The sequence below is a fragment of the Raphanus sativus genome, chromosome 5 (genome assembly GCF_000801105.2).
Source record: "Raphanus sativus cultivar WK10039 chromosome 5, ASM80110v3, whole genome shotgun sequence".
Classification (NCBI taxonomy): domain Eukaryota; kingdom Viridiplantae; phylum Streptophyta; class Magnoliopsida; order Brassicales; family Brassicaceae; genus Raphanus; species Raphanus sativus.
This window is the reverse complement of record NC_079515.1, coordinates 20,490,732-20,518,433: the sequence shown is the minus strand read 5'-3', so window position 1 is coordinate 20,518,433 and position 27,702 is coordinate 20,490,732. Positions and strand designations below refer to the sequence as shown.

The following is a 27,702-nucleotide window of genomic DNA, read 5'->3' as shown; positions in this document are numbered from 1 at the left end:
ACAATGAAAAGGCTTATCTACGTGCAAAAGAAAATACAACATTAAAGGACCTTAGCAACTCTGCCTCTGTGAAAATATAGTTTGTGTCCTAAGCCCAACAGTTGGTCCCAGAAAATATTAGCCCAACAATTGGGGACAAAAACCCATTGGGCTATAAATGAAAACCCTAAGGATTTCGTTTATATTAACCCTTTTACCGTCTTGGCCAAGTTCTCTGCGATTAAGCTAAGAGTTACACTTTGTCGTGTACAGATATGGCTCGAGGAGTGGCAGCGAAGTCAAATGCGAAGAAGAAAGGAGTGACGTTCGTGATTGACTGCTCTAAACCAGTGGATGACGGGATTATGGAGATAGCGACGCTTGAGAAGTTTCTTCAGGAACGAATCAAGGTCGGAGGCAAACCGGGAGCTCTTGGTGACTCCGTTTCCATTACAAAGGATAAAGGAAAGATCACCGTCACCGCCGATTCCAATTTCTCCAAACGGTACATTAAGAATTTTGAGTTTGCTAAGTTATATTACACTTCTAGTAGTTGGATATTTTGTACAATTCAGTCATAAACCCTAACTTGCTCTTCAAGCATAGGCATATATATTTATATAGAGTTGAAGACACTACTTATCTATTGAGTTTGATATGTGTGTTCTTTTTGGGATGTTAAAAAATTTAGGTACTTGAAGTATCTGACCAAGAAGTATTTGAAGAAGTACAACATCCGTGATTGGCTCCGAGTGATTACGTCGAACAAAGACAGAAACATGTATGAGCTAAGATATTTCAACATCGAAGACGATGCAGCTGGTGAGGAATAAGAAGATTAAAGGCACTCTCTCTTATTCCATTCCGTTTGCTATTATACAGTTGACATTTTTCTTGCTCTTTGTTGGCAATTTGAATGATCCCATTTCATCAATATTTAAAAAATAAAATAAAAATAATAACAATTTAAAAACAAGCAAAAGATCTTAACATCTGGTTTACTTGAAAGGATCCTTAGAAGAAGAAAAAAACAGAGAAACATAATTGTTGTAAAAGAAACAAAAGCATCCAAAAGAGTTGACTTTGACTTTCTGTAAGAAAGTCTCATCTCCTCTTTCAAACCGAAGAGACAAAAAGGTTTGTTTTTCTTCCCAAACTCTCAGTTTTCAACTTCAATCCATTGCAATCAAACCCGCATCCGCACTGCGGCGACTCGTAAAACTCTCCGATGGCGAAATTCGCCGATGTGATCCCTACGGAGAACTCGAGCTGGTCTCCGTTCCTGATAACCTCCACGATGTTGAGCCACAAGAAGAGAACCTTCACCTTCACGCCGGTAAGCTTCGTGAGCTTGTTCTCCGATATGACGCCAGAGATCGTCGAACTGTAATCCAATTGGTAAGAGCCTTGGAGAGCGAAGCTACACGACTTGTTGAAGTACGCGTGGAACTTCCCCGTGGATTTGTCCAGATCATACGATGCGACTCCTTTCGGGAGGATTCCTACGGGGAAGTTGTAGCTCTGGAGGAGAGAATACGCCGTCGGGAGATCGTCGTCTGTTGCGGCGGTGATGAACGGCGGAGTGAAGCAGAAGAGGAAGAGAAACGAGGCGGTTAACATCGGACACGGAGACATGGGTCTTTTCAATCTGGTCGGCGATAAAAGCGAGAGAGTCGAGAGACCTTTTTTTTTTTGAGCAACAGTCGACAGACCTTTTGAAGGGGAAAGGCGTGACCATCTTAAAGATAATCTCATTGACCAATAAACGGCGCCTTTCTTACCAAACAGCTAAAGACGTGTCATAGGAAAAGTACATGAGGTGTCCTTTTTGGATTGTTATTGGGATTGCAACATGGAGGTCCATGGGCTTTTAGAGAAAAAAACGAGTCCACGACAATAAAACCCACAACCACCACTATGAGATGGTCTTATACTAGCGTTTTAGGCCATGTTTTTAAACCTGACCGGAGCCTAAACCGGATGACGTTTGGGACTTTGGGGTCACCAGATGATTAGATTAACCACAGATAAACCACGAGTTAATATATAAATTAGTTTTATTATATAATAATATATTAACTATGAAAATAAATATATAGAAACTAAATCAAGTTTATGTTTTATAAAACATAAAATAATAGTTGAATATTTAGAAAATATTTAACTTTAGTCTTTATTTTTATATTTTATCTTCATTTAACATACAAAATATCAAATAAATAGTTTAGACTATCTAATTTTTTTTATAACAAGTTAAACGTTTCGACATCTAACAAAAAATATCAAAACTTAAACATTTAATAAATATTTAAATATCTAATGTGAATAATAAAATCACCATAAAAATTTATCGATAACAAAAATAAACTAACAAAATTAAATCAAGTAGTTTTGGTTTTCTCTATCATCGTTCACTTCATTTTTTTTTAAGTAAACACTATAAAATAATAAGTAAAAGTTATTTATTAGTTCAGCCATTGATTCAATCGATAAACGGATTCCGGGTTTTAGTGGGTTTACGGGTTTTATTAGATTTTTAAATATTAATTCTTTTATAAAGTCTAAACCAAATTTATCTTGAATTACCGGGTTTATCGGTTCAATCGCGGATCCGGATCGGATTTTAAAACACCGGTTTAGGTCACCATCGTTCCATTTATTCTAAGGTTACGTGTGACATTATTATATTAGGTAGGATGAGGATCACCGCATGCACGCAGCATGTACTACATCTCCGTTATTAATCCTTCTTTACTTCTTTCTGATAAGTCATAAGCAATTAAGCAGTGGTCATAAGTGTGAGTATATATGTACTTATGGTTATGGGAACCCACATTCTTATCTACACCAAAAAGCTCGTTATACATTACATATAATATGACATTTGGGTTTCCTAGCAACATTTTTGACGTTAACACACTATTATCCATACTCTGATTTTTGTATATTTTATCATTGAACGTTGAGAATGATAGCTAAAATGTTTATATATTTGACATTAACACACTACATTACGCATGAGACTTATTATCCGAGATTTGGGTTCGATCCGAGATTCGATCCGGATCCGTTCTGAAAATTTGGATATCCTGAGGAACCAGATTCGAATCCGGACAGTAAAATATTGGATCCGTCCAAACCGAATCTGAACCTGAATATCTTAATTTTTAGTCCAGATATCTGAATCTGTAATTTTTATTGATAATTATTTCTAAAATAGGAATATATATATATAAAATAATTTTATTATTGTAATAGTACACATAGATATAACTTAAAATATTATATGTACTTTTATTTTTAAAGTATTGTTAATATTTTTATATTTTTAATTTTATTTTTATTTATTTTAAGGATCCAAATCCGGACCCGGATATTACAATTTTTAGAAGAATATCTCATCTGGATTTACCAAACCCCCGGATCTGGACAAGAATAGTAAAAACATATATCCACCGGATAAAAATCCGGATCTGAATACATTAAAATATCTCGGGTATCCGATCTATAACAACCATGTACTACATGCAATGTATTATTAATGTTTTTTTTTGTCAAAGTATTATTAATGTTTAAAGGAAGAAAAAAAATATTTTACTAGAAATGAATAAGTGAAGCAATTGCTTATCTACGTTACATGGAAACGGAAGCGGGTACGTGGAAGCGGAAGCGTATGGAAACGCAGAAGCGAGATTTTTCAAAAAATTAGGAAGCGGGTACGTGTTGGAAGCGTATATCTATATATAAGTATATATATATATTAAAATATAAGATAATCCTATAAAATTTAGGACTAAAAGTTATATAATTTAGATTTTAAATAAAGCATTTATTCATTTATTGAAACATTTCATGTCATAAATTAAGTTTAAAACAAATTATTATATTAATTATTTTTATACTTCATAAATAATTTACACAATATATTTAAATATAAGATATACCTTTTACTAAAAACTTCAATTCATAAAGAAAATTTATAGTATTAGTTTTAATATTTGTATATTTCTATTCACTCATTTTTTACTATTAAAATTTTGATTTTATATAAATTAAAACTATGATTTTATATTTTTTATTGATTTATGACATTGTGGTCATTTTAAGAAACGGAAACGTGATTCCAAAATGGAATCGTAAGCTTCCAACGTGTTATTTAAGAGAATATTTTAGAAGCGTTTTGGAAGCGAGATTCCGTAAGCTTCCGCGAGATTCCGATTCCGATTCCGATTCCGAAGCGGGAAGCGGACATTCGATGAAGCTTCCGTGCAACCCAGTTGCTTATCCACTTTGCAAGTTTGGCCCCTCATCATTTAGCCCACTCCCAATGAGCCGAGCCGAGCCGAGCCGAGCGTACGGACTATGACATTTCTCTAAGTATTTACTAAAGACTCCGTATTTGTATGTTTTCACGTTATCCGCCAATGTTTGTTCCGAGTCGTATCGTATGTAATTTCACACTCGTTCTCTCGTCCTTTTGGGTTTCTGACAAAAGCATATGCATATCTCATTACTGTTCTATTGGTCTTACCACGTAAAATTGACTGGTCGATTCGAATTCACTTTCCTTTTCCATTTTACCATAATGATAACAATTAAATGTTTTGACTGAAATTCGGTATGGGTGATTGGTTACAAAAACTTTTAAAATTTCGAGATTGTGTAAACGACGACGAGCAAGCTAATTTATTTTTACATTATTGAGTGATTTCATTGAAATTTCAAAAAATTTAGGTTTTGAGAAAACAAAGAAATTTGTTCAGTTCATAGTATAATTAACCAACCCGGTTTAGCTTAGAGAGAAGATGGAAAGTGAGGAGTGAGGAAACAACCAATCTTTTTCTATATAAACAGAGCTTTTTACTTCGTCTCTGTTCATCTATAGCAGCAAGGTTCTTCATACTGTTCATTCATTGGCTAACCTAAGGCCTCTCTCTCTCTCTACACCTATTCGTTAACACAAGCGAAATGTCTCTTCCTCTCTCTTATTCTCGGGTCCTAGCCACATTTCTGGTTCTCCCTTTGCTTCTTTCCAATGGCTTCTCCTCCCCGTCGTCTTCTTCTTCTCTTCGTAGCCTCCACCAGCGTCACCACCTCGACAACCACAACTACAAAGACGCTCTTACCAAGTCCATTCTCTTCTTCGAAGGTCAGAGATCCGGAAAGCTTCCTCCAAACCAGAGGATGACTTGGAGGAGTAACTCTGGCCTCTCTGATGGCTCTGCCCTCAACGTAAATCACACTACTTTCTTTGGTTTTATTTATTTATTTTTTTTGGAAAATGTGACGTGGATTTGTTTTTCTTTATTCATGATTGTTAGTATTACATTTGACCAACCTACGTTATAAACATATTAGAAATCATCAAAAAAATATAACAAGAACAAAAAAGAAAAAAAAAATTCTTTGGAGCTTTTCATGATCTTGAAAAAGAATTCTTCATCAAAAGGTTCAAACCTTTTTTCGGTTAGATGTATAAAACAGAGGGAAAAAAGTTGATGATTGGAACCTATTAATTTTGGTTAATACGGATTAATTTTGTAGGTGGACTTGGTGGGAGGATATTATGATGCAGGAGACAACATGAAGTTTGGCTTTCCAATGGCATTCACTACAACAATGCTCTCATGGAGTTTAATTGAGTTTGGTGGTCTTATGAACTCTGAGTTACCAAACGCTAAAGACGCAGTTCGTTGGGGCACTGACTTTCTCCTCAAAGCCACTTCACACCCTGACACCATTTATGTTCAGGTTGCTTAGTTTATATCCACTCTTTGAAAAAAAAATAAACTATGGGAAACAGAGGAAGAAGTGGTTAACGTTAGCCTTTTATATAGGTTGGTGATCCTAACATGGACCATGCTTGTTGGGAGAGACCAGAAGACATGGATACACCAAGAAGTGTGTTTAAAGTAGACAAGAAAAATCCTGGTTCTGACATCGCCGGTGAAATAGCTGCCGCTCTTGCAGCTGCTTCGATTGTTTTCCTGAAATGTGATCCTTCTTATTCCAATCTCCTCCTCCAACGTGCCATTACGGTAAACAACGAAAGGAAAATACATACTCGTATTTTATCAAAAATAAAAAATAAAATACATACTCATTTCCAAAGTTAAAGAAAAAAAACCAACCGTTTTGTAATTACTCTTACATTTAATAACCATGTGGCATTAAAAAATAATTTTCCATTCAAAATGTCATAAATCTGAGCATTAACTACATTGTGTTTATGGGGTTTTAAGGTTTTTGCATTTGCGGACAAGTACAGAGGACCCTACAGTGCAGGTCTAAAGCCAGAAGTCTGTCCATTCTATTGTTCTTACTCTGGATATCAGGTTTAAAGTTACTTAAATTGGGTCGTTCTAAATAGCCTATAACGTTAATCTAAAGAAATCTGAAATCCATTTGATTTTTTTTTTGGTCAGGATGAGTTGTTATGGGGAGCTGCTTGGTTACACAAAGCAACAAGTAACCCAACATATCTCAGCTACGTCCAAGAAAATGGGAGAAACCTTGGAGCTGATGAGTTTGATAACATGTTTAGCTGGGATAATAAGCATGTTGGTGCCAGAATTCTTCTCTCCAAGGTTATAATAGAAAGAAACACTTAATTGTTTATTAAAGTGATTTATGATTCATAATATTAACATGTGTTCAAAAAAAAATTCATAATATTAACCATTTGATTCTTGATTTTCCCTAGGAGTTTCTGATTCAGAAAGTGAAAGCACTTGAAGAGTACAAAGAGCATGCTGATAGTTTCATTTGTTCTGTTATACCTGGAGCTCCATTTTCATCTTCCCAATACACCCCAGGTATATTAAAAATTAAACTCTTCATTTTCTCATTTATTTATATATTTGCCTATAATGTTCTTGTTTATTACTTTTACCCCCTCAAGAGTAAAGGCTATAAGAGCATCATTATTGGAGGGCACTATACAAAAGCCCTTAGTTTTAATTTCTTTTTCTTTTTTGGTCATGAAAGCTTAAGGACAGCCTTAAGGGCAGCCCTTATTTAAGGGCTTTTCCCTGCTTTTTTTTCCTCGGTCCTCTCCCCTTCACTCTTAAGGGCTGCCTTAAGGACTTCCCAATAATGATGGTCTAATTAATGGGTACTGTGTATTTGTTTTCATTTCATTAACTATGGTGACTCAACAACTAAGAATGTAAATTGTTTGTTTTGAAATAATGCCTAGTAGTATTTGGGTTCACTAGGAAAATTAATTGAAGTGTGTATTGTATTTGCTTGAATGTATAGGTGGGCTGCTATTCAAGATGGGTGAGAGCAACATGCAATACGTGACGTCAACATCGTTCTTGCTCTTGACCTACGCCAAATACTTGACATCTGCTCGTACCGTCGCTTACTGTGGTGGCTCCGTCGTCACCCCCGCCGGCCTCCGCACCATCGCCAAGAATCAGGTTCATCTTAAAAATTAATATTGTGCACACTACATGCCTTTTATGACGTAGCTGCATTTGCACATTCTAATCAAACTCAAACCGAAAACAAAATTGAAAAAAGATTCTATTTTTTTTGTCACACGAAAAAAGATTCTATAGTATTTATTTATTAAACAAAAGTATAATTTTATGTATATGAATTGTATATGGCAGGTGGACTATTTACTTGGGGACAATCCACTGAAAATGTCATACATGGTTGGTCATGGTCCGAAATATCCACGTCGGATACACCACCGTGGCTCATCCCTCCCCTCCGTTGCAGCCCACCCAACCAAGATCCAATGCCACGATGGCTTTTCTATGTTTAACTCTCAAGCTCCTAATCCCAACGATCTAACCGGTGCAGTCGTCGGTGGTCCGGACCAGAACGACCAGTTCCCTGATGAACGCTCCGACTACCAGCGGTCCGAGCCAGCCACTTACATTAATGCTCCACTTGTTGGAGCTTTGGCATATCTCGCTCGCTCCTTTGGCCAAGTCTAGTTAAGCTTCATCCTAATCAGTTAACCGTTGTTTTTATTTACCTTTAGAATTAAGGATGTTATCTAAATTACCTTCGTCATGTTACGCTTCAGAAAAAGATGGTATGATCCGACTGATGTGTTTTAGACGATGAGGTACTAATTGGTCTTAATTAATATTAGAATTATATATTACGCTTTACTATCTGTGGCCTTCTCTAAATTTTTTTGGAAGAACCCATGCAAATTGAAAACAACTTATACGTACGAAGCTCATGCGAAACTATACGAGTAATACATGAACACAATGTTTGAAAGGACTATATGAACATAAGTATTGGTAGGTTCATATATTTAATTAAAAAGTAACGTTCGTGAGATAGTAAATAAATAATTATTTTCAGAGAAAATTATATCTACGCAAATAATATATATACTTTTAACAGAATAGCAAATAACGTGGAAGCCTCCTTAAATCAGCGATTTGATTAAAAGTCCATTAATGTTTATACATCATGAAATCTAGGGTTCAAACTCTAGAAAACGCATGTAAATTATGAAAAAATGATTACAAGAAATCTTCTACATGGTGTATAACGTATAATCAGACATGGATGTAAATTAAATTGTCGGCTGTATAATCTATGTAATCTTTCATAGGAATGTAACAATATGACGAAGGTCGTCTAGATGACATTTGGTGGCTTCTGGTTTCCAGTGGATCTTTGAAGATAGTCTATGATATTTGGTGGCCTCAAGTTTCACTACATCATTTCCAATCTTCGTGACATCGCACCCGGGTAAACCAAGAATTTTAATAAGTATGTGACACATAATATAACTTATATATATAAGGGGTATGAAAATAAATTTAGATTAATTATTAAAGAAAGATAAAAAAGTGGGATCTATGTCATATCCCCTTCTCACATGGATCTGTCCCTGCTTCTAAACTTTCTAAACTTTCCAGGATTCAAAGCAGCGGTTTTCTATTCTGGTTCGATATTGGTTAACTTTGTTCGTTCCTTTTCGCTGACACCGGATTAGTGGCTTATCAACATAGAAATTGGCCTTCATTTCTCGAAGGTTTTAGTAGTGAAGGTGGTTATTGGGGGACCATCTCCATATCAACTATTTATCTTCCACATCATGGGTGTACCAACGGCTCGATTGATCTCTGCAGTGGTGTGTTTAGACTTTTTTATGCATAATTTTTTGCAGACGTTTGGACAGGTTATGGCGGTGAATCATCTCGTTTTCTGCATGGTTCAAGACAGTTTTGGAGTGTGTACACCTCAGTTTCTTGGACCTCTATTGGTAAGAGTAGCCTCCCTCTCTAAGTTAATCTAGCACTTCATAGTTAGTGACGGTTACAAGTTTTGAGACTTTTATCGGTAACTAATAATTCAAGAGATGACATAGAAACTTCCGACATCCGATGAAACAAGGAAAATTTCACTATCGTCAATGGTTGAAAAGGGCAACCGTTCCTAATGATTTTAAAAACAAACTAGTGGAATGTGTGAAATTATGTTCTATTTATTCTACTAAAACAACAATATAATCTATTGACAAATGTTATGTCTAATTATGTATTTCATTTATTTAAAGAAATTGATATCAAATTAAATTAATATTAAACGTAAATATGATTATAAAAATCAAATATAAAAATTAATTTAGAAAAACTAAAACAAAAATATATCCACCCTTTGAAGGGCAGTTTTGTTTTAATTGGTCTTGTAACCAAATCTGAATTCCCATTTTCGAGTAAAGCTCTTGTTATCTCTGTTATGAGTTATGACAGACTCAATTCCAGATTTACGCAATTTTATGTTTTGTGGATAAAAGAACTAATGTTTTCAAAGTCCATGGTTTTATAAATGTCAACCATGGCTTTGTGTTTAAACTTTAAATGAGGACGTGTACACAGTAGTTCCAAGTGCTACAAATTCAAATAAACGTCAAACCTATATTATAATTTATAACATACTCTCTCCGTTTCTAAAAAAAAATATTTCAAAAAGTTATATTTTTTAATAGAAAATAATGATAAATTGTTGATTTCAAAAAAGTTAATTGTATTTACTAAAATTTAATTAGTTGAAAGTTATGAAAAATGTTAATCACAAAAAACTATACATTTAATAATATTATTTAATATATTTTATTAATAAATATGAAAAATCCAAAACATGGATTAATTTAAAATAGATGGAGTATATACATAATTTTATCACGACTTTAAATGATATATGAATATCTAATTTTTATTACTTTAGGGAATTGCCTGAATTTCAATATTAACAGTTTATAGTTACAAAATACAAAACTTTGTTTTTACACAGAATTCGTTGAGGAAGAAACGAAAATCACAAACAAGTGGTATCAATTGCTTGCAGTTATAGATTGTTAATTAACCTAGTAGTGCTGATCATTCTCAACCGGTTAATCAATACATTTGTTTTGTGATATATAAAAATGACCGTGAAATCAGAACGTTATTACTTAATATTGGGTGGTTAGCTATCCGCAAAAGAAGATGCAATCACACACTGATATTTCTCTAAAACCATTACTTTAAAACATATTCATATCCATAAATAGCGTACAAACTAACCCTATAAAACACATCATGAATCCTCCAATAATCAAATCAATATATATTTGTGTACACTTAAGAGAAGAAGAAAAGAAAAGAAATAAAGATATTGATTAATTATAGCCATGGCTAACGGAAGAAGGTTGCCCGCTAAGGCAAATGATAGTAAAGTAGGTTCGTTAATTCTAATGGCCGTAGTGTTTAGTTCTTGCGTGGCTAATGGTGAAAATCTGGGCGACCGCCGTGGCCTTTCCGGTAATTCTGGCGCGGTCTTTGATATTACTAAGTTTGGAGCCGTGGGAGATGGTGCCACCAATACTTTCAAGGTAAGATTTCTTAAAATTTAGGGATTAGCTTGAGTTTCTTTTCTTTTTCTTTTTCTTTTTGATTAGCTTGAGTTTTGCCTTACAATCTTTTGGTAATTAGTAAATTACATGTGACAGAGAGCATTGATCCAATAATATAGTATTAATTCTGACATAGTGACATGCAATAATATGCAGGCGTTTTTGAAAGCATGGATCCAAGTGTGTGACAGTCCTGCACCGGCAACGCTGCTAGTCCCTACAGGACAGTACTTGGCTGGTCCAGTTATTTTTGCTGGTCCATGCAAGAGCAGAGTGACCGTCGAAGTTCAAGGCACGATCATCGCTACAACGAGTGGATATGCGACCCCCGAATGGTTCTTATTCGAGCGTGTCAATGATTTCCTTCTCACCGGAACCGGCACATTCAACGGCAAAGGTGAAGACATATGGAAAGAAGGTTGTGGCAAAAAGACCAATTGCAATCTTCCTCCAACGGTAAGAATAAGTTAATATCTCTCTATATAATAGTATAGATATCATCACTGAATGATAAAATATTTTCTACCAATCACTCGTACCTACGTACACATGCAGTCTCTAAAATTCAGAAACATGAAAAATCTTGAAGTCAGCGGCATCACATCGGTCAACTCAAAAGCCTTCCACATGTTCTTGGTGAAAACCGAGTTTGTCAACATCCACAACATTAAGCTTCTGGCGCCTGCTGAAAGTCCTAATACCGATGGTATCCATTTGAGCAATGCGGACCACGTTAGCATCACGAACAGTAAAATGGCGACAGGAGATGATTGTGTTTCAATTGGTCGTGGTTCCAACAATGTAACCATCCAAGGTATTATCTGTGGTCCAGGACACGGCATAAGTATTGGTAGTCTTGGTAAGTACAAGAACGAGGAGGACGTTAGCGGCATTCACGTTAGCAACTGCACGATGATAGAGACCGACAATGGTCTTAGAATCAAGACTTGGGGTGGCTCAGGTCCAAGCAAGGCTGCAGACATTAAATTTGAAAACATTCAAATGCAAAGTGTCAAGAACCCAATCATCATTGACCAAAACTACGGTTCAAGAGGCGGAGTAAGTATTATAAGTTACAACCGAGAAAAATCTGAAGCCACAAAGTCAAATTAATCTCTTATATTCAATAACTTACCGAATTCTATATTTTATGTATTGTGTGTGTATGTGTTTGTAGGATTCACAAGTTTCCGTAAGCGATGTGTTGTTCTCGAACATAAGAGGAACAACAATTACACAAAATGTTGTTCAGCTTAATTGCAGCAAATCGGTACCGTGCGTAGGAGTCAACGTCGTTGACGTGAACTTGAACTACGTAGGCAAGAAAGGGAAAAAATTCGAAGCGTCAGGAGGTTTAGTTGGATCTGTTTGTGACAACGCTAAGGTTGTCTTTGGTGGACAACATAGCTTCCAAACGTGTACCAAATGATTTGTTTTGGTATAATAATTTAATGATGAAAAAACAAAATTTCACAAACGTTTGTTTCGTTTGGAAATTTATCAGCAAAAAAAAAGCATTAGAATATCTGGCTTTTGATAATGTTTTCTCCTATCTTTTTATATTTTTATTTTTACTTTTAAAGGTAATGTATAATAGTGGGATATCCTTAAGCTGATTATCCTGGTTAGAAATTTGGTCTGTGATACACACATTTTATTTACAAATAGAATTACTCTATTTAAAGGTACTAACTGAATGAAACTAAAAAAACATCAGATAATTCAAGCTTATTTTTCTTAACCTAATCTCAGCACAAGTATATAGAAAGGTCATGCGAGCTGAGATATCGATATTTCCATCTCAAGAACTTCTCCAATTAATTCAGTTTCAATTGTTTTAATTTTACACCAATCATATTATTTGGGAAGGCTGAGTATATATATACAAAAAAAAGAAGCAACCCATCATTTACCAGTGAAAAAAATATATATAAATTCCCCACCCTCTTAAATTTATTTGATAAGTTGTGAATGTTTTAGATTTATGTTAATTTTCCCAGTACTGTCCCGATAATTTTGATTATCTGAAGCCAGAAAATCCTTTTTGTCATATATAATATAAATATGTTAACTAGCTGTTTCAAAATAAAAAATACATATGTAAATGCGGATTCAATATAACAAAATACAAAAACATTTTGGGGGCTACAAAATAACAAACGATTATTCAACTCAATTCTATAGAATAATGTACGGAATTAGGTCTGACTTTTTTAAGGATAACTAGACCATGATCTGTGCTTTGCGCGGAGTAAGTTTTTTCTATAACTATATTGTATTTAAATATTATAAATAATACTCATTTTGTTATTGATAACTTTTTATATTTAATTAAAGATGAGTATTTGGGTATCATTTGGTTCGTTTTATTATGTTCAGTTCGGATCTTTGCGAATTCAGTTAGATTCGGTTCATAACTTTTTGGGTTTGGTTTGGATTCTGATAACCCATTTATTTTTTACTTTAAAATTAAAGTCAATATATACTTTTAATTTCTAAAAATCTAAAATTAAAAATAATACATAACATATAAATTTTAATAATGTATGTCAAAATACTTAAATTTAACATAAACATTAGGTGATTTCAATAACTTCTAAATAAATTTTTGATGTATTAATCTCCTATAAGATTTTTGAAAAATATTAATTAACAAAATTTTACACTTGTTAAAGTAATCAATTGTTTCTTAATTAATATATATGGTATTAGAATAATCAAATAAATCAAAACAATATCTCTTGTTTATTTAAAATATGTTTATGGTAAGTAAATCAAAATAATTATTTTATTTATTTTATATGGTATATAATTAAATTTGAATGATATTGAGATAGATATATAATATATTTCACTATAAATATTTATTATCATATGGTTCTATTAACATTTGTATATTTGACGTAACAAAAAATTTAATTCATTAATCCCAATTTTTTTGATGTGATAGTCTTGTAATGCAAATTTCAAACATAATTATGTATTTTTATATTGTACATATTTTAATTTAGACGATATTAATATATCTATATATTTAAATGAGAATTCATATTCATACAATTTTATGATCATTTGTATCTTGTTATAACAAAAATAAAATTCATTTGTTGATCAAAAAAATTTCAAAGTTTTATTTTTACATTTTTAGTAATTTATATTCATTTAAAATAAATTCAAAATATAATATATAAGAAAAATATAAAAATTTATTATATATTTGATGTGATTGTTTATTTATTTTTAAAAATATTAAATTAAACAAAAAAAGAGAGGATACAAAAATTGTTATCAAATATTTATTATTCATAATCATTAATTGTCATATACAGTAAAACTTCTATAAATTAATACTCGATAAATTAATAATCTCTCTAAATTAATAAATTTCGCCGGTCGCAACTTAGTCGGTGTAAAATATGATACAGATCTATAAAATAATAAGATAATAATATTTTAAAAACTGTCATGTAAATATATAGTCAATTAAAATCATAAATTAATAATCTATCAATTTATATTTTTATATAAATACAAAATAAACATTATATTGTTGTTTTATATCTACAATGAAAATACATATATTTTTCTTAATATTTCAATATATTTTGATAATATTTAGTAAAGTTATATCGAAAATCACATAACAATTCTATGAAACATAAAAAAATATACACAAAATAAGATAATAAAACAATATAAAAGTCAACTTTCTAAATTTTAAATAATGTACATATGGTAAAATCAAATATTTTATTATTTTATAAACAAAAATAGAAAAAAAAATCTAAAAATGAACTTTTGTAAATTAATATCCCTATACATTAATAAAAATTTAAAGTCCTAACATTCAGTATATGTTAATCATATTGAGTAATTCTGTAGCTTTTATTTAAAGAAAGAATAAAGAATATTATTTTATATACTAATAATCAATTTAATAGTTAGTTTAATCAAAAGTATAATTATGATGGACCAACATATTTTTCTAAAGACTCTAAGAATCATCCTTGTGATTACACGTGACTACAAAAAATGTTCCAATGTTTCAGGATTAATATATTGGAGATTCTCCTAAATAAATTACTTTTTAAGTTTTCGTCATAAAAAGAGACTTTAATAAGGAAAATAACTAAAATGTTTAATTTAGTAAGTAAAAAATTCGTATACCATATATATATAAATACAAATAAAATAAATAATATTTTTTAAAAAAATTCAGAATTTTTTTTAGTAGTTTCAGATTAAAATTCAAAAATAATTTTTGAAACTATTTCAAATATATTAATTTAAAATTTAAATATTTATTTTTATTTTATAAAATTTTAAACTTAAACTCAAATCGCATCCCTTAACTCTAAATCCTAAAATTAGAGTAGTTAATCCTAAACATATAAATGTATATTTACTTCTTTAATGAGAAATTTTGATTATTTTGATTTTTAGTGACTATATTTGTGACACAAACTTTTTTAGGGTTGTCGTATATTTCTCTTCTTTTAAACATGAACCACAAAGTTTACCTAAATATTCTGAGAAAATTCACTACGTGGAAAATTAAGGCGAATCACAAATAGATGTGCTTTTCTCATTGCTACGACTGCTACTTTGCCTCAGTAAAGGCAGTTTTATGTTGCTAGGGGTTTCCCTCAGTGGATAATTTACTAATGAGAAAAGGTGATCATCTTTTTTGATCTTTCTATTGTCTTTAACTCTTTATTCTCGGAAAGGCGGTGGTGGATATCTTTTGTGATCAGTGTGATGTAATTATGGGATGTATGTATTGAATGCTTGTAAGAACGTTTGTTGTTGGGGTTACTCTTATCAAAATGTTTCAATTGCGGATCGTTTTTGTCAGTAACACAAACAATGGATTGAAATTGAAAAGGAGTTTACACTTCAAAAGAGCGACACTTTTATATATATATATATATTTTTTGTAACAGTGACACTTTCATATTTACAAACATATTTTCATGAGAAAAAGTTATATATCCTAAAAATCTGGGAACCTAAAATTCTACAGTTTCTTTATAGTGTTCGTGTTCTGTTAAGTAAGAATAGACACCTAATTCATTGTTAGTTAGTCTCTGTCTAGAGCCTTTGTAAGATAAATTTTGGAGCTTCGAACCTAGTAGATTCAAAGAATAACATAAGGTACCTCGCCACCCGCCCATAGGAACATTATTTATTCTGTGGTGAAATATTTATGATAAAATTGGTGACCGGAAGCGAATGCTTGATTGGGGTGGTATTAATCTTGAATTTTGAATTTTGTGAATCTTGAATTTCTCAAAAAAAAGAAAAAAAAAAGAATAGATAGAAAAAAGAAAAAAAAAATAGATATGTGTGATTTTTTCACGAGGGTAAAAGAAGAACGAACACCAACGCAAATACGAAGAAGAGTAATTAATGTTACGAGGTTTCGAATGGGCTTTTGAGAAAGCCTTTTATTTCAAATTTAAAATTGAAGGCCCAATAGATTGATTGGAGAGTAGAGAAACCCTAGAGAAGTAAAGATATACATAAACTCTTTCGTCTGCTCCGAGAAGCAGTCCTCCTCCGCCACACCCAAAACGTAAAAAAGAAAAAAATGGTGTCTCTGAAGCCCCAGAAGCGGCTAGCCGCGTCGGTGATGAAGTGCGGGAAGGGAAAAGTTTGGCTCGATCCGAATGAAACCTCCGACATCTCCATGGCCAACTCCCGTATGTTTCTCCCTTGTCTCTCTTGTATTCAATTTAGGCTATGTTGAATCTTAGAAATGTAAATCTATTAGTGGTTCATGTTGCTTTGATTCTTTTCTAAGTTGTAGAGCTAGTGATAGTGGTTTATGTACTGCTACATAGATTGAAGATCAGTACTTTCTGATTAACTAAGAGAGTGTTTGGTTTGGTTTGGTTGTGTAGGGCAAAACATCAGGAAGCTTGTGAACGATGGTTTCATCATCAAGAAACCAACGAAGATCCACTCTCGCTCCAGAGCGCGTCGTATGAAGATCGCCAAGATGAAGGGACGTCACTCTGGTTACGGTAAGAGGAAGGGTACCCGTGAAGCTAGGTTGCCGACTAAGGTACTGTGGATGCGTAGGATGCGTGTTCTAAGGCGTCTTCTGAAGAAGTACAGAGAGTCGAAGAAGATTGACAAGCACATGTACCACGACATGTACATGCGTGTCAAGGGTAACGTGTTCAAGAACAAGCGTGTCTTGATGGAGAGCATCCACAAGTCCAAGGCCGAGAAGGCCAGAGAGAAGACCTTGTCTGATCAGTTTGAGGCTAAGAGGGCTAAGAACAAGGCTAGCCGTGAGAGGAAACATGCTAGGAGAGAAGAGCGTCTAGCTAAGGTATATAACTAATCTTCATTAATGTATTAAATATATTTATGAGTTTGTGGATTACAGATCCTTAACTATTGGTTGGTTTGTGGTGTAGGGTCCTGGAGGAGATGTTGCACCTACAACTGCACCTCCAGCTGCTGCTGCTGCTACTACTACTGCTCAAACTGCAGAGTAAGTCTGATCTCTGTTGCGATATCAGTTTTGATTATTTGTTTTGCATCTACTAATTCATTTACGGGTCTTTGCTTGTGTAGGGTACCAAAGAAGAAGTCCAAGAAGTGAAGAGGATATAGTGATCAATCTATATAATTCATTTCACTTGACTTGAGTTTTTGATGTTTTATGAAGTTTGTTTTGTTGAAATACTTTCTTTTCCCGATAAACACAAGTTATGTCAGTTATTTGGTGTTATGCTTTCACATTTTAAGCTTCTTCAGTGTCACTTAATTGTTATTTTTCCAACCCTTAGTTGCATCAAATTTGTGAAATTTAAATCACTATCACTTAGCCTTTAAAGATGTGTGAGGTGAGGTACCTAAACCTTAGTTTCGAAGTTTCACAAAAGGACTTTTAGTCGCGTACTAATCTGATTCTCAGTAGGGAGTGAGTGGCCATATTGCACAAGCATCCGTTTTTGACGTTATAGAAACCTCGAATCCTATAACACTAGCAAGTGAGTGAGTGCCATATTAAGCAGGCATACGTTTTTTGACGTCATATAAACCCCCTTTCAGAGCATTTTCAACCTATAACCTTACTTGCAAAATTTCACAGAGGACCCTGAATCACGCACTAATCTTTGTTTCGCTCGGCCATGATTCTCACTGGTAGTGAGCGCCACATATGAAACAAGCATACGTTTTTGACGTTATAGAAAATCCCTTTAACAAAAGAAAATAAAAGCTTTCACAGAAACTGGGGTTCTTTATTATCTAGAAACAGCTGAGCTGCGGGAAAAGTAGTCTTTCAGGTTCCATAAAAAAATACTAAGCGCCCACCGTGGGGCTCGAACCCACGACCACAAGGTTAAGAGCCTTGCGCTCTACCAACTGAGCTAGACGGGCTTGATGTCTATCTAACACTTGTTCCTAGTTTCACGCTTGAAAGCATTGTTAGCCTAGCTTCCAATGGTTAGAACAGTTAAGTGTAAAGACTAGTCACTAGTGCTTTGAAAGGGCAGAGCTGTAGAATTAAGATTCTTGCACAGGCAAACTTAAAACGCATTGGCTTTATATATTACGAAGCTAAACCTACTTTAGTGTCTGAGAAAAACAGATAAAACAGAACTGAACAAAATTACAACAATGCCAATAACCTGCCTTTTGCCATTACAGGCTTCACATCTTTATTTTGCTTCTTATCTCAGAAGAAGTCGCATCCATCACCAAACATGGCTGACGACAACAGTCCCTGTACAAACTCACACTTATTTGCCTTCTCCAGTTGTTCAGTATCCGATAAAGGTGTTGAACATGTCCTGTCTTTTACTGTAGAGGAATCAGCCTCAGTCAAATTCTTGTCTTCTGCACTTGAATCAACCTCATGCACAGGCTTGGTTTGCTTTGGCAATGGGGGACTGTTGAGGAAAGATAAAAAGTGGTCCGCAACAACGGGTTTAGAAGTATGCGTATATGGTGGAAAGTCATCGTGAAATGATCGAAGATGTTTATCTGATGAGTATCGATCGTCCACGTAAGAAGATGTCTGCTTCTGCACACTGTAAAGTTTTTGTCAAGGAAACTCCAATAAAATTGCATTCACTTCATTATAGACTCAAGAAAATTGACGTTTTTGAAATGAGAAAAAAAAAGGATATCTTCAAGACATCTCTATGATATGAGGTTATATGATCCACCATGTCCATCTTCACCATTTTGTTACAAACCGGGCATAGCTACAAACAACAAACAACTAAAGGGGTTACCACACAAGACAATTCACAGAACACACAACTAAAAAACCATTCACCTCTAAAGTAAGCATGTAAAGCCAAAAAAAAATGTTCCACCACGTAAATATTAAGTCCCTGAGATCCTTAAACCTGATCAAAAGCTTCTAATGGTGAGTTTTGTCAACTCAAAGAGTAGCCGAAGATCAAGTGCTATTTTTTCTCATTTGAAATCATTTCCCAATTTTCAATTTGATTCCAAGGCATCAATCTAAATACTGCTACTCAATTAGGACAGAGGGGTCATTTTCTCAGAATCCTAAACTTTTAATCCATATCTAAACTTAAATGTCTAATAGTAAATGACATGGAGAGAAAGAGGATGACATACCCCATAGGTAGCTTCAAGCTGATGCTCTTCGTCGATATGGTGACATAACTCGACTAAATCATAATCATCGGAGCAAAACGGACATGGGTAATCCATTTCAACATCATCATCATCATCATCTTCTTCTTCTTCTTCTTCAAAGTCTCCCGAATCTAGGTAAGAACCTGAAATTTGAGAAAGAAAAAAAGAAGAGTCTTTTGTCATCTAAAGTAAACGTAAAGCTACAATCTTTCTTAACTTTCAATCAGATATAAACAGAAACCCAATTCAACCCTAAAGACAGAATCTTTGAGCCTAAAAAATGAAAAAAAAATTAGAAAATTGAAATTGAAATTAAAATGGGATTTTGGATAATAACCAGATTGATACTTAGCAGCTGTCGTTGCCGATGATCGATAGCTTCTGGAAGAACCAGAAGAGGAAACAGCCCACGTATCGTCTTCCATCGCAGCAGAACCGCTTTGAAAACAATGTTAAGGGCGAAACTTTGAAATTAGGGTTTACTTTAGAGTTCCTCGTCGTCGTCGTGTGGTTAACTAGCACATGTCTGCTTCAGACACACTTGTATAATCCCAAAGGAGAGACATTTTTATTTTTATAAACGGAGCGAGCCTTAGTGGCCAAGAATACGCGGATTTACGACATTACTAAACTACCCTTACATGGAAGAAGAGCACAAAGCTCAACAACCGACCCCCTCCTTTTTTGTAGACTTTTCAACCTCATTGGTAGACAAGGGGTGTTTGTGTCTTTTCCGGTTTGTTAAAAAACGGTTATTATAAAATAATGGGCTACTTTGATAAAACTTTTAAATGGGCTTTTGTAAAAGCCTAAAAAAAGGCCCATTAATCAGAGGTAAAATTTGATTAGTCTTTCCCGTCTCGTCGATTTGGAAAAAATCCCAATTTTCCCGGACCACATTTGGTGCCCCGTCGAAGATTCGACGATCTGTGTTTTGTCCTATTTTTCTCTGTTTGTCTCCCTCTTCTTCACTCTTCATTCTCCACATCTTTCTTTGTGATGGGAAGCCACAGCAACGCCGAGAAAGATGAATCCGCCACCGAGACGGAGACTACAACAACACGACGGGGTTCTCTCTCTGTTACAGAGTCCAACACCGATTGTGACGGAGACGCCTTGCCTCCTCCTCCTCCTCCTCTTGCGAACGTGAGTCAATTCGAAGAAGGAGAGAAAGTTTTAGCCAACCACAAAGGTCGCTTCTACGAAGCCAAGGTAATAATGTTATTTGTATAACTTATGGAGTTGTTGTTTTCTGCTTTGCTTTGTGTTCAGGTTTGATCTTTGTTTGTATTTTCAGGTTCTTGAAGTGGCATTTAAAGACAATGAATGGAACTACTATGTGCATTACATTGTAAGTAAGATTTTATTTGTTTGCGTATTAACAACCACCAATCTCTTTAAAGCACAGACAAATAAACATATTTATTGATAATGCTGCCGTTACTCTATTTTTTTGCCGTTTTCAATTTGTAATCTTTTTTATTCTTTCCTTTGGTTTTTGCAGGGTTGGAACAAAAGGTTAGTAAATCTTCAGGCTTTTTATTGCATCATCTGTCTGAAAAATCATCATTCTGTTGTTAAATCAAACGTTTGCCAAGATTACAATTTTTATTTATTCTGATGCGTTGATAATGTCAGGGTCTGATTATTGTTGTTATCTTCTTTGTAATGATGATTAGTTATTTGTTTGTGACAGTTGGGACGAATGGATAGGTCATGATTGTGTGTTGAAACACAACGAGGAGAATCTTGAGAAACAGGGTGTGAAGCAAGGAGTTAAGAGTGCTATGGCTTGGAGAGTTTCCAAGATGAAACCTAGATGCCCTAATGGTCAGTCTACTCGGTCTGATATTAGAGACTCTGTTTTCTGGTTATATTGCATGCTTTATAGATCATGATTATTATCATTTGGTGCTGATAGTGTTCTTAATATGTTTTGCAGTTGCTAGAGGCAGAAAGCGGAAGCAAGATTCTGTTGATAATGTAGTCTCTCCAATGGTGGATTTTCCTTCATTTTCCCTCCTATATTCCATGTTTATTTTTTTTTATCTGATTCTTTTTTTTCTTCTTGTTTGGTGAATGCAGGAGGAGAATTTGGTTCCTTCAGATAACCTTTTAACTTTCAATATCCCGCCAGCGCTGAGGAAGCAGCTAACGGACGATTGTAAATTTGTTACTCAGATGCAAAAGGTAGCCTTGATTTCACCATGTCCATATATTAAAGGAATTGATCGGTGACATTTTTGTGAACATTGTGTGAGCAGCTTGTGGAACTTCCTCGATCTCCCAGTGTGGATGACATCTTGAAGAAGTACACCGACAGCAAAATGGATAAACATGGCAGGTAATCGCTTTGTTGTTGTTGTAATGTCATGTCCACTCCCAAGAGGGTTGTGTGTGATATAGTATTTACACATTCTTTTGGGTGAGCCTATTATAGGTTAAGCAATTCAGTTGAGGAAATTCTGAAAGGTTTGCGTTGCTACTTTGACAATGCTTTGCCGGTGATGTTACTATACAACAATGAACGGAAGCAGTACGAGGAAACCATATGTGGGGATGTATCTCCCTCTTCTGTCTACGGAGCTGAACATTTGTTACGACTCTTTGGTAAAGGCCCATTTTCTTTGTAATCAATATGCTGAATGTTGCCTTTTATGTGTTGTTAAGTTCTCATGAAACCCAACAGAGATAAGACCTTATTGTCTTCAATATCAAAATCTCTAATAATGATTTGAGATTTGCAGTGAAATTGCCGGAGTTGCTGATCCATGTGAAAATGGCAGAAGAGACATTGAAGGAATTGCAGGACGAGTTTGTTGATATTCTAAGGTTTGTTTTCTCGTCTCCTTCACAGTTTAGATTTTGCTCAGTTCTGCACATTACAAGTATTAAAAATGAAATCTTTTAAAATTTTTTTTTTTTTTTAAAACTAACGATTGTAGGTTCTTGAGGAATAACCAGAGTTCGTTATTTGTATCAACATACAAAGCGGTTGAAGAAATGGAGAAGCAAGAAACTTAAGGAACTCGTTTCTAAATGATGAATGGGTGTCACTGTAGCAAGTAATATATGCAGTGATCATTTGTCTCTGTTGTTTAGTATGTAATGTAACGAGAGAGGTTGGGTTGTTTAAGTTTCTAAGTATAGATTCCGTCTGTATTATGAAAACGATTAACATCGTGAATCATCGTCTACTGCATTCTCCTCCCTGCTGTTAGGGGTTTCTGTTGTTTGTAGTGCGAGGCATGAAAGTTCATTCTCGGTTTCATGTTTGTTGTAAACAGATGTTATGAATACAGTTTCCTATATTACTAGGCACAGTTTCTTAATTGCTTTATGGAACAAATATCATATTGTTAATCAACACAATAATAACATGTGATTCTCTTGGGAATGACACATCAGACTTTTAAAAGCTTTAAGAGAACATGTCACTAATGAAAAAATTGAAAATCCAATGAAGACATTTCATTTATACAAATCATAATCCACATAAGCTTACTTTTCTGATAAATGTTTTTCATTATTTTTTAACCTTCATCACTATTCATCGCTAGCTAAAATACACACCCTAAATCAAATTCCGTCATACCTAAAATCATATTGTTAGCCGTAAGATTTACAGACAACAGAGTTAAATTCAGAAGCCTTTTCCTTGTCTTGTATATTAGTTTCTTGTTCAAGTTTACATGTGATGCTATTTTCTCAGTCCGAACCAATGAGTTCAATTTTGCAAGCTTAGCGTCCTTCCTGTTACCCAACACATTCTTTCTTGTTGGCTCATTTGTGTCTTAATTTGAGTTCTCAGTATGTGTTTTCCTTTTTCTTTTTCTCTCTTTTTCCCTTAGTGGTCAATCTATGGATGCTCAAAGTAAATAATGGTCAGCCTACCCAGCTAGAGAATCATTGATTTAACTGGTTGGTGTACTATGAACGACTGAAAGAGTAATGCTATATAAATCTTTCAGAATTTCTTCACATACATAAAATAAAGAGGTTACTTTGTTTTACCGGAAGACAATGGACATGTAGCTCAGAGTTCTTTCAACTGTTATTTACATCCATTGGTATCTTGTCCCTTGATAATATTGATTATGTGTTTGCTTCTTCCTGTTTTCTGAATTTATAGGTACAAGTTAATTAAATAGGTTGTTGATGGAACTTTTGGTACTGTTTGGTGAGCTATCGATAAGCAGAGGGGTGAAGTTGTTAGTTGCTTTATTTGAGGCTATCTATGCATGCATAATGTTCTCTGCTTGATTTCCTTACCAACTGAAGTTTTGAATGAGCAGGTTGCAGTTAAGAAAATGAAAAAGAAGTGCTACTCATGGGACGAATATAATAATCTGAGAGAAGTGAAGGTAGTGCATTGCCTTTGTTCGGATGCTCTTTTGTATTGTTTAGTGTATGTTTACTTCCTCTCTTTTCTTCTTATCATTCGCTTAGGAGAATGAATCATCCAAACATCGTGAAGGAAGTCACGGAACATGATATTCTTTAATTTATATTTGAGTTGTACATGGTATATTTTCTCCTGCATGTAGATTGCTATTCACTTTATCTATTTCTCTGAATCTGCCCACGCCATTCTTGCTTGGTCAGGAGTGCAATCTTTATCAGCTTATGAAGGATCGAGAAAAGCTTTTCTTGGAAGCTGATATTAGAAACTGGTCCTTTAAATTCTTCCAAGGTTTTTCTTATATGCATGAGTGTGGTAATTGATATCTTTAGTAATTGATAGTCTTCTGCTCTAAAGATTGACAATATTGATTTTAATCATCACACTGTATTTCTAGCAAACATGATACAACAGTTTCTTAAAAATATATATTTATATCGTGTTGCTTGTTGCAGAAAACTTAGTCTCTAAAGACATCATTAAGATTGCTGACTTTGGACTGGCATGGGAGGTTAATTCGACTCCACCTTTTACAGAGTGTTTATACACACTGGTTAGATTCACTTTTCTTTTTGTGTTGCAATGAGTCTTCCTTTACCAATCTGTTTGATTAGATGATATATTATTGCTGCCTTACTTTACCCAAATGTGTTTGTATAATAGGTAGTACTCCTACGGTCATATGTATAGACATCCAAAGTTGGTTAGTATCCATAGTCTTGATTCCTTCTTTTAGAGAAAGCAGTATTGTTAGTTTTTCAAATTTGATTTACTGTAAAGTGTGTTTGATGCTATATCAGATACCAACAACATGATTATTACAACAAACATGAAAATGTCTAGCTGAAGATAAAAAAATATAAACTCCTAATCAGTAGAGATCTATGGTTCTCCATAACTTCTGTGTATTTATGATGGTAACATTTTACTCATTGTTTTTCTTACAATCTCGTTCTATGTTTTCTTTGGTTGTCATATGTCTCTTTACTACAAAGCTTGGCAAGTTTTTTCTTTTACTACATATAAATAAGGTGAGGTAATTTTAAGGCCAGTATTGATTCTCTAGGACTATTGGATTGTTGTAAATACTAAAAAGTAAAAATCAATAAATTTTAGTTATAACAATGTTAAGTTAGTAATATAAGAATATTAAATATTACACATTATATAGAAATATCCTTATAATTATTTAAAATTAAGAAAAAATCAAAATCTTTCGCTTGGAAACATTGTTTTATTTATAAAATTAGAATTTTATTTTTTTTATTTGTTATAATTACAAATGAGTTTATTATAAAATTACATATACAAAAAGTAAATATATGATTTAATTATAAAATAAAACTATTGAAAACAAATCCCGCGCATGGGCGGGGTGAATCCCTAGTGATTATTAAAACATGTATTTAAACATGGAATCTATTGTGCATAAGAAAAAAGAGTTATTCTTGGGACATTTAGGAAGGTTCACCAACCAATAGAAACTTGTTATTTTAGATTGAGTAAAAAAAAAACAAAATAATTGTCAAATTGCATTATGTTTTTAAAATAAATGTAAAATAAATAAAAATAGTAATTAACAAAAAACGAATTTTTGAAAAATAATTTTAAATCCGCCAGCAAAAAACTATACCCTAAACCCTAATCCTAACCTCTAAACCCTTGGGTAACCCCTAAACCCTTGGGTAAATCATAAAATCTAATTCATAAATATCAAACTCTAAATCATAAAAACACTGAATTTTTTAATTCTAAATCTTAAACTTTTAAATAAATTCTAAACTTTAAGATTTATATATAGTTTTTTAAATACATTTATATTATTACTATTACTTTTATTTATTTTTACTTTTTTATTTTAAAACATAATATAACTTGACAATTATTTTGTTTCCTTTTTCAAAAGATACTCAATCTAAAATAACTAATTCCTATTAGTTGGTGAACCTAAAAGTTCATCCTAGGAGATGAACCCAAGAAAAAATCAAGAAAAAAACCAATTGAATTATTGAATATAGAAAACATAGCCTTATTTTTGAAACAATTCAAAATAATTATTTATTTTTCTAAACATGAAAATATATATAGTCGCTCGTACACTAAAAACCAATGTCAACTCAATGGGACAAAAGTCAGTGCAATTGAACCTAGCTTACCGCGCGAATAGGTCAAGCATTGACGACGTCAATGGGAATGTTCATACAAGTCATAAGGTTCCCACAACGAGTCTAAAGGACAAGGATGCTTAGAATCAAGCCTAGACCATGGCTTACCACTCCCCGACCAATGAAGCAAACTCACCGGACCATCATGAATATCACGGCAACTACCTTTAACCTTGTCCCCACCGAGCCCATGCTGATTCCACCGATGCGAAATGGGAGCAACGTGACCGGCGAACACAAGAAGATACGCAGGAAGTGAACCCAGCTCGTAAATCCTCTCAACCTTCTGAATCTCCATCCATCTCTCGATCATCCTAGTGTACCCGAACCGTCTCCATTTCTTCAGATCAATCACCATCACTCCCGTGTTGAAGTAACAAGGCTTCCTCCTCCTCCCTTTGAACGTCTCGTTGTACCTCTCATCGAACCAGAACGCTCCGTTAAAGTAGCTAGTGAAATTCGCGTGGCAATATTCCGGAGCTCCGATCGTGCTCGGACCTAGACCCGTTTCCCACAGCTTCACGATATCGTCGATAACGACTATATCCGAGTCCAAGTATATGACCCGGTTCACACATGGCTCGAGCAGCTCCGCTAGGTAGTTCCTAGCGTAGTTTAGCGGCTGCTCTAAGGCTTGTCTGACGGAGGAAGAGATCAAAGACTGTACTCTCTCAGGGGCAAAATAGTAAATCTTGAGGTTCAGTCTAGGGAACGTTGATCGGATAACGGATTCAAGGCTCGTCTCGGAGACGAGGAAGTGGAAGAAGAAGCTCTCAGGACAAGCAGAGTGTTGGAGGATGGAGTTCACGGCGGCGACCGAGCCGCGAAGGTAAACGAGGTCGAGAGTTATGGCCACGTGGACGTAAGAAGGATTGCAGACGCCGTGATCACCGCCGGAGAATCTGCATACGTCGGCATTGCGGAGTATTGGAGATTCTCTGTACGAGAAGTTGCGGCGGAGGGAGCTGTCGGAGGAGGGTGACGGTCTGAAGTAGGCGTCGAGATGGGAAGATCGGATTGCCGCCGCCGGAGAAAAAGACTGGAGTGATGGAGAGAGGAGGATCACCGCCAAAGCAGCGGAGAAGAAGCCGGAGAACTCTGTAATCCAAAGCATCGCATAAACACTTAAAAATGTATGTAGCTCAAGCTCTATGTCTAATGAAGGAAGAAGACAATGCTATAGACTATAGTTAATTGTTCTTTATATACATATTTCATTAACCATTTCATAATGATGTTTTTTATTTATGGACTTATCAAATCTTCTATTTATGTCTCAAATTAACATTTAATTATGATATTTTGATTTGTTACACTAAAAAAAGCTTGGTCATATGAAATCTAAGAGAGATAGTGATATGTATTCTAATTTTTGGTAATTGAAAAATGATTATATGTTATATTTATCAGAATATCATAAATGGTTTCGTTATTTTAATTATAGTGGTGTGACACAGTGAAGAGATTTACTTTTTAAGTTCTTGTATTATAAAATCTAAAGACATATATAAAAAGAAGTGAAAGGCAATGTTTTAATTTATGATAGTGAAACAGTGATTAAAATATTTAATGTGGGTTATTTAATGCAGTATTAACAAGTGGACTTGTGAAATTAAGTTTCTAGTAAAAGTGGACAAGTGAAC

General features: G+C 34.1%; 8 protein-coding genes and 1 non-coding gene across 10 annotated transcripts; 5 read left to right on the top strand and 4 right to left on the bottom strand.

Annotated features, from left to right (window-relative positions):
• The first annotated feature begins 48 nt into the window (after positions 1-48).
• On the top strand, positions 49-955 carry LOC108857654 (60S ribosomal protein L22-3-like). The gene is made up of 2 exons (XM_057010582.1): positions 49-484; positions 671-955. Exons 1-2 carry the CDS (start codon positions 255-257, stop codon positions 810-812), a joined length of 372 nt encoding a protein of 123 aa, XP_056866562.1. The 5' UTR covers positions 49-254; the 3' UTR covers positions 813-955.
• LOC108857653 (uncharacterized) lies at positions 905-1,728 on the bottom strand. Its single transcript, XM_018631660.2, has one exon. The coding sequence runs from the start codon at positions 1,612-1,614 to the stop codon at positions 1,096-1,098; it is 519 nt and encodes a 172-aa protein (XP_018487162.1). The 5' UTR covers positions 1,615-1,728; the 3' UTR covers positions 905-1,095.
• A 3,030-nt stretch (positions 1,729-4,758) lies between these two features.
• On the top strand, positions 4,759-7,998 carry LOC108857652 (endoglucanase 1). The gene is made up of 8 exons (XM_018631659.2): positions 4,759-5,211; positions 5,524-5,730; positions 5,817-6,017; positions 6,222-6,314; positions 6,405-6,566; positions 6,683-6,794; positions 7,240-7,403; positions 7,599-7,998. The coding sequence occupies exons 1-8, from the start codon at positions 4,948-4,950 to the stop codon at positions 7,929-7,931; spliced, it is 1,536 nt and encodes a 511-aa protein (XP_018487161.1). The 5' UTR covers positions 4,759-4,947; the 3' UTR covers positions 7,932-7,998.
• Positions 7,999-10,364: 2,366 nt separating this feature from the next.
• Positions 10,365-12,399, top strand: LOC108860724 (exopolygalacturonase clone GBGE184-like). Its single transcript, XM_018634578.2, has 4 exons — positions 10,365-10,837; positions 11,015-11,314; positions 11,414-11,917; positions 12,036-12,399. The coding sequence occupies exons 1-4, from the start codon at positions 10,637-10,639 to the stop codon at positions 12,285-12,287; spliced, it is 1,257 nt and encodes a 418-aa protein (XP_018490080.1). The 5' UTR covers positions 10,365-10,636; the 3' UTR covers positions 12,288-12,399.
• Positions 12,400-16,393: 3,994 nt separating this feature from the next.
• Positions 16,394-17,623, top strand: LOC108856772 (60S ribosomal protein L19-1). The gene is made up of 4 exons (XM_018630653.2): positions 16,394-16,560; positions 16,762-17,198; positions 17,287-17,363; positions 17,447-17,623. Exons 1-4 carry the CDS (start codon positions 16,449-16,451, stop codon positions 17,472-17,474), a joined length of 654 nt encoding a protein of 217 aa, XP_018486155.1. The 5' UTR covers positions 16,394-16,448; the 3' UTR covers positions 17,475-17,623.
• A 560-nt stretch (positions 17,624-18,183) lies between these two features.
• TRNAK-CUU (transfer RNA lysine (anticodon CUU)) lies at positions 18,184-18,256 on the bottom strand. Its single transcript has one exon. It is a non-coding gene; the product is annotated as a tRNA-Lys (tRNA).
• A 149-nt stretch (positions 18,257-18,405) lies between these two features.
• LOC108857091 (protein DEHYDRATION-INDUCED 19 homolog 2) lies at positions 18,406-20,054 on the bottom strand. Its single transcript, XM_018631020.2, has 4 exons — positions 19,830-20,054; positions 19,472-19,635; positions 19,009-19,086; positions 18,406-18,911 (listed from the first exon to the last, which is right to left on the bottom strand). The coding sequence occupies exons 1-4, from the start codon at positions 19,915-19,917 to the stop codon at positions 18,555-18,557; spliced, it is 687 nt and encodes a 228-aa protein (XP_018486522.1). The 5' UTR covers positions 19,918-20,054; the 3' UTR covers positions 18,406-18,554.
• Positions 20,055-20,359: 305 nt separating this feature from the next.
• LOC108857077 (protein MRG2) lies at positions 20,360-22,826 on the top strand. Of its 2 annotated transcripts, none has more exons than XM_018631005.2 (10): positions 20,360-20,704; positions 20,790-20,843; positions 20,997-21,010; positions 21,189-21,322; positions 21,435-21,475; positions 21,578-21,682; positions 21,757-21,836; positions 21,933-22,102; positions 22,240-22,324; positions 22,438-22,826. In XM_018631005.2, the coding sequence occupies exons 1-10, from the start codon at positions 20,492-20,494 to the stop codon at positions 22,514-22,516; spliced, it is 975 nt and encodes a 324-aa protein (XP_018486507.1). In that variant the 5' UTR covers positions 20,360-20,491; the 3' UTR covers positions 22,517-22,826. The 2 variants fall into 2 exon arrangements, with proteins under 2 accessions (XP_018486507.1, XP_018486506.1); XM_018631004.2 differs by having other exon boundaries at positions 20,361-20,704; positions 21,435-21,490.
• Positions 22,827-26,001: 3,175 nt separating this feature from the next.
• LOC108860549 (probable galacturonosyltransferase-like 5) lies at positions 26,002-27,175 on the bottom strand. The gene has a single exon (XM_018634416.2). It carries the CDS (start codon positions 27,171-27,173, stop codon positions 26,079-26,081), a length of 1,095 nt encoding a protein of 364 aa, XP_018489918.1. The 5' UTR covers positions 27,174-27,175; the 3' UTR covers positions 26,002-26,078.
• Positions 27,176-27,702: the final 527 nt, after the last annotated feature.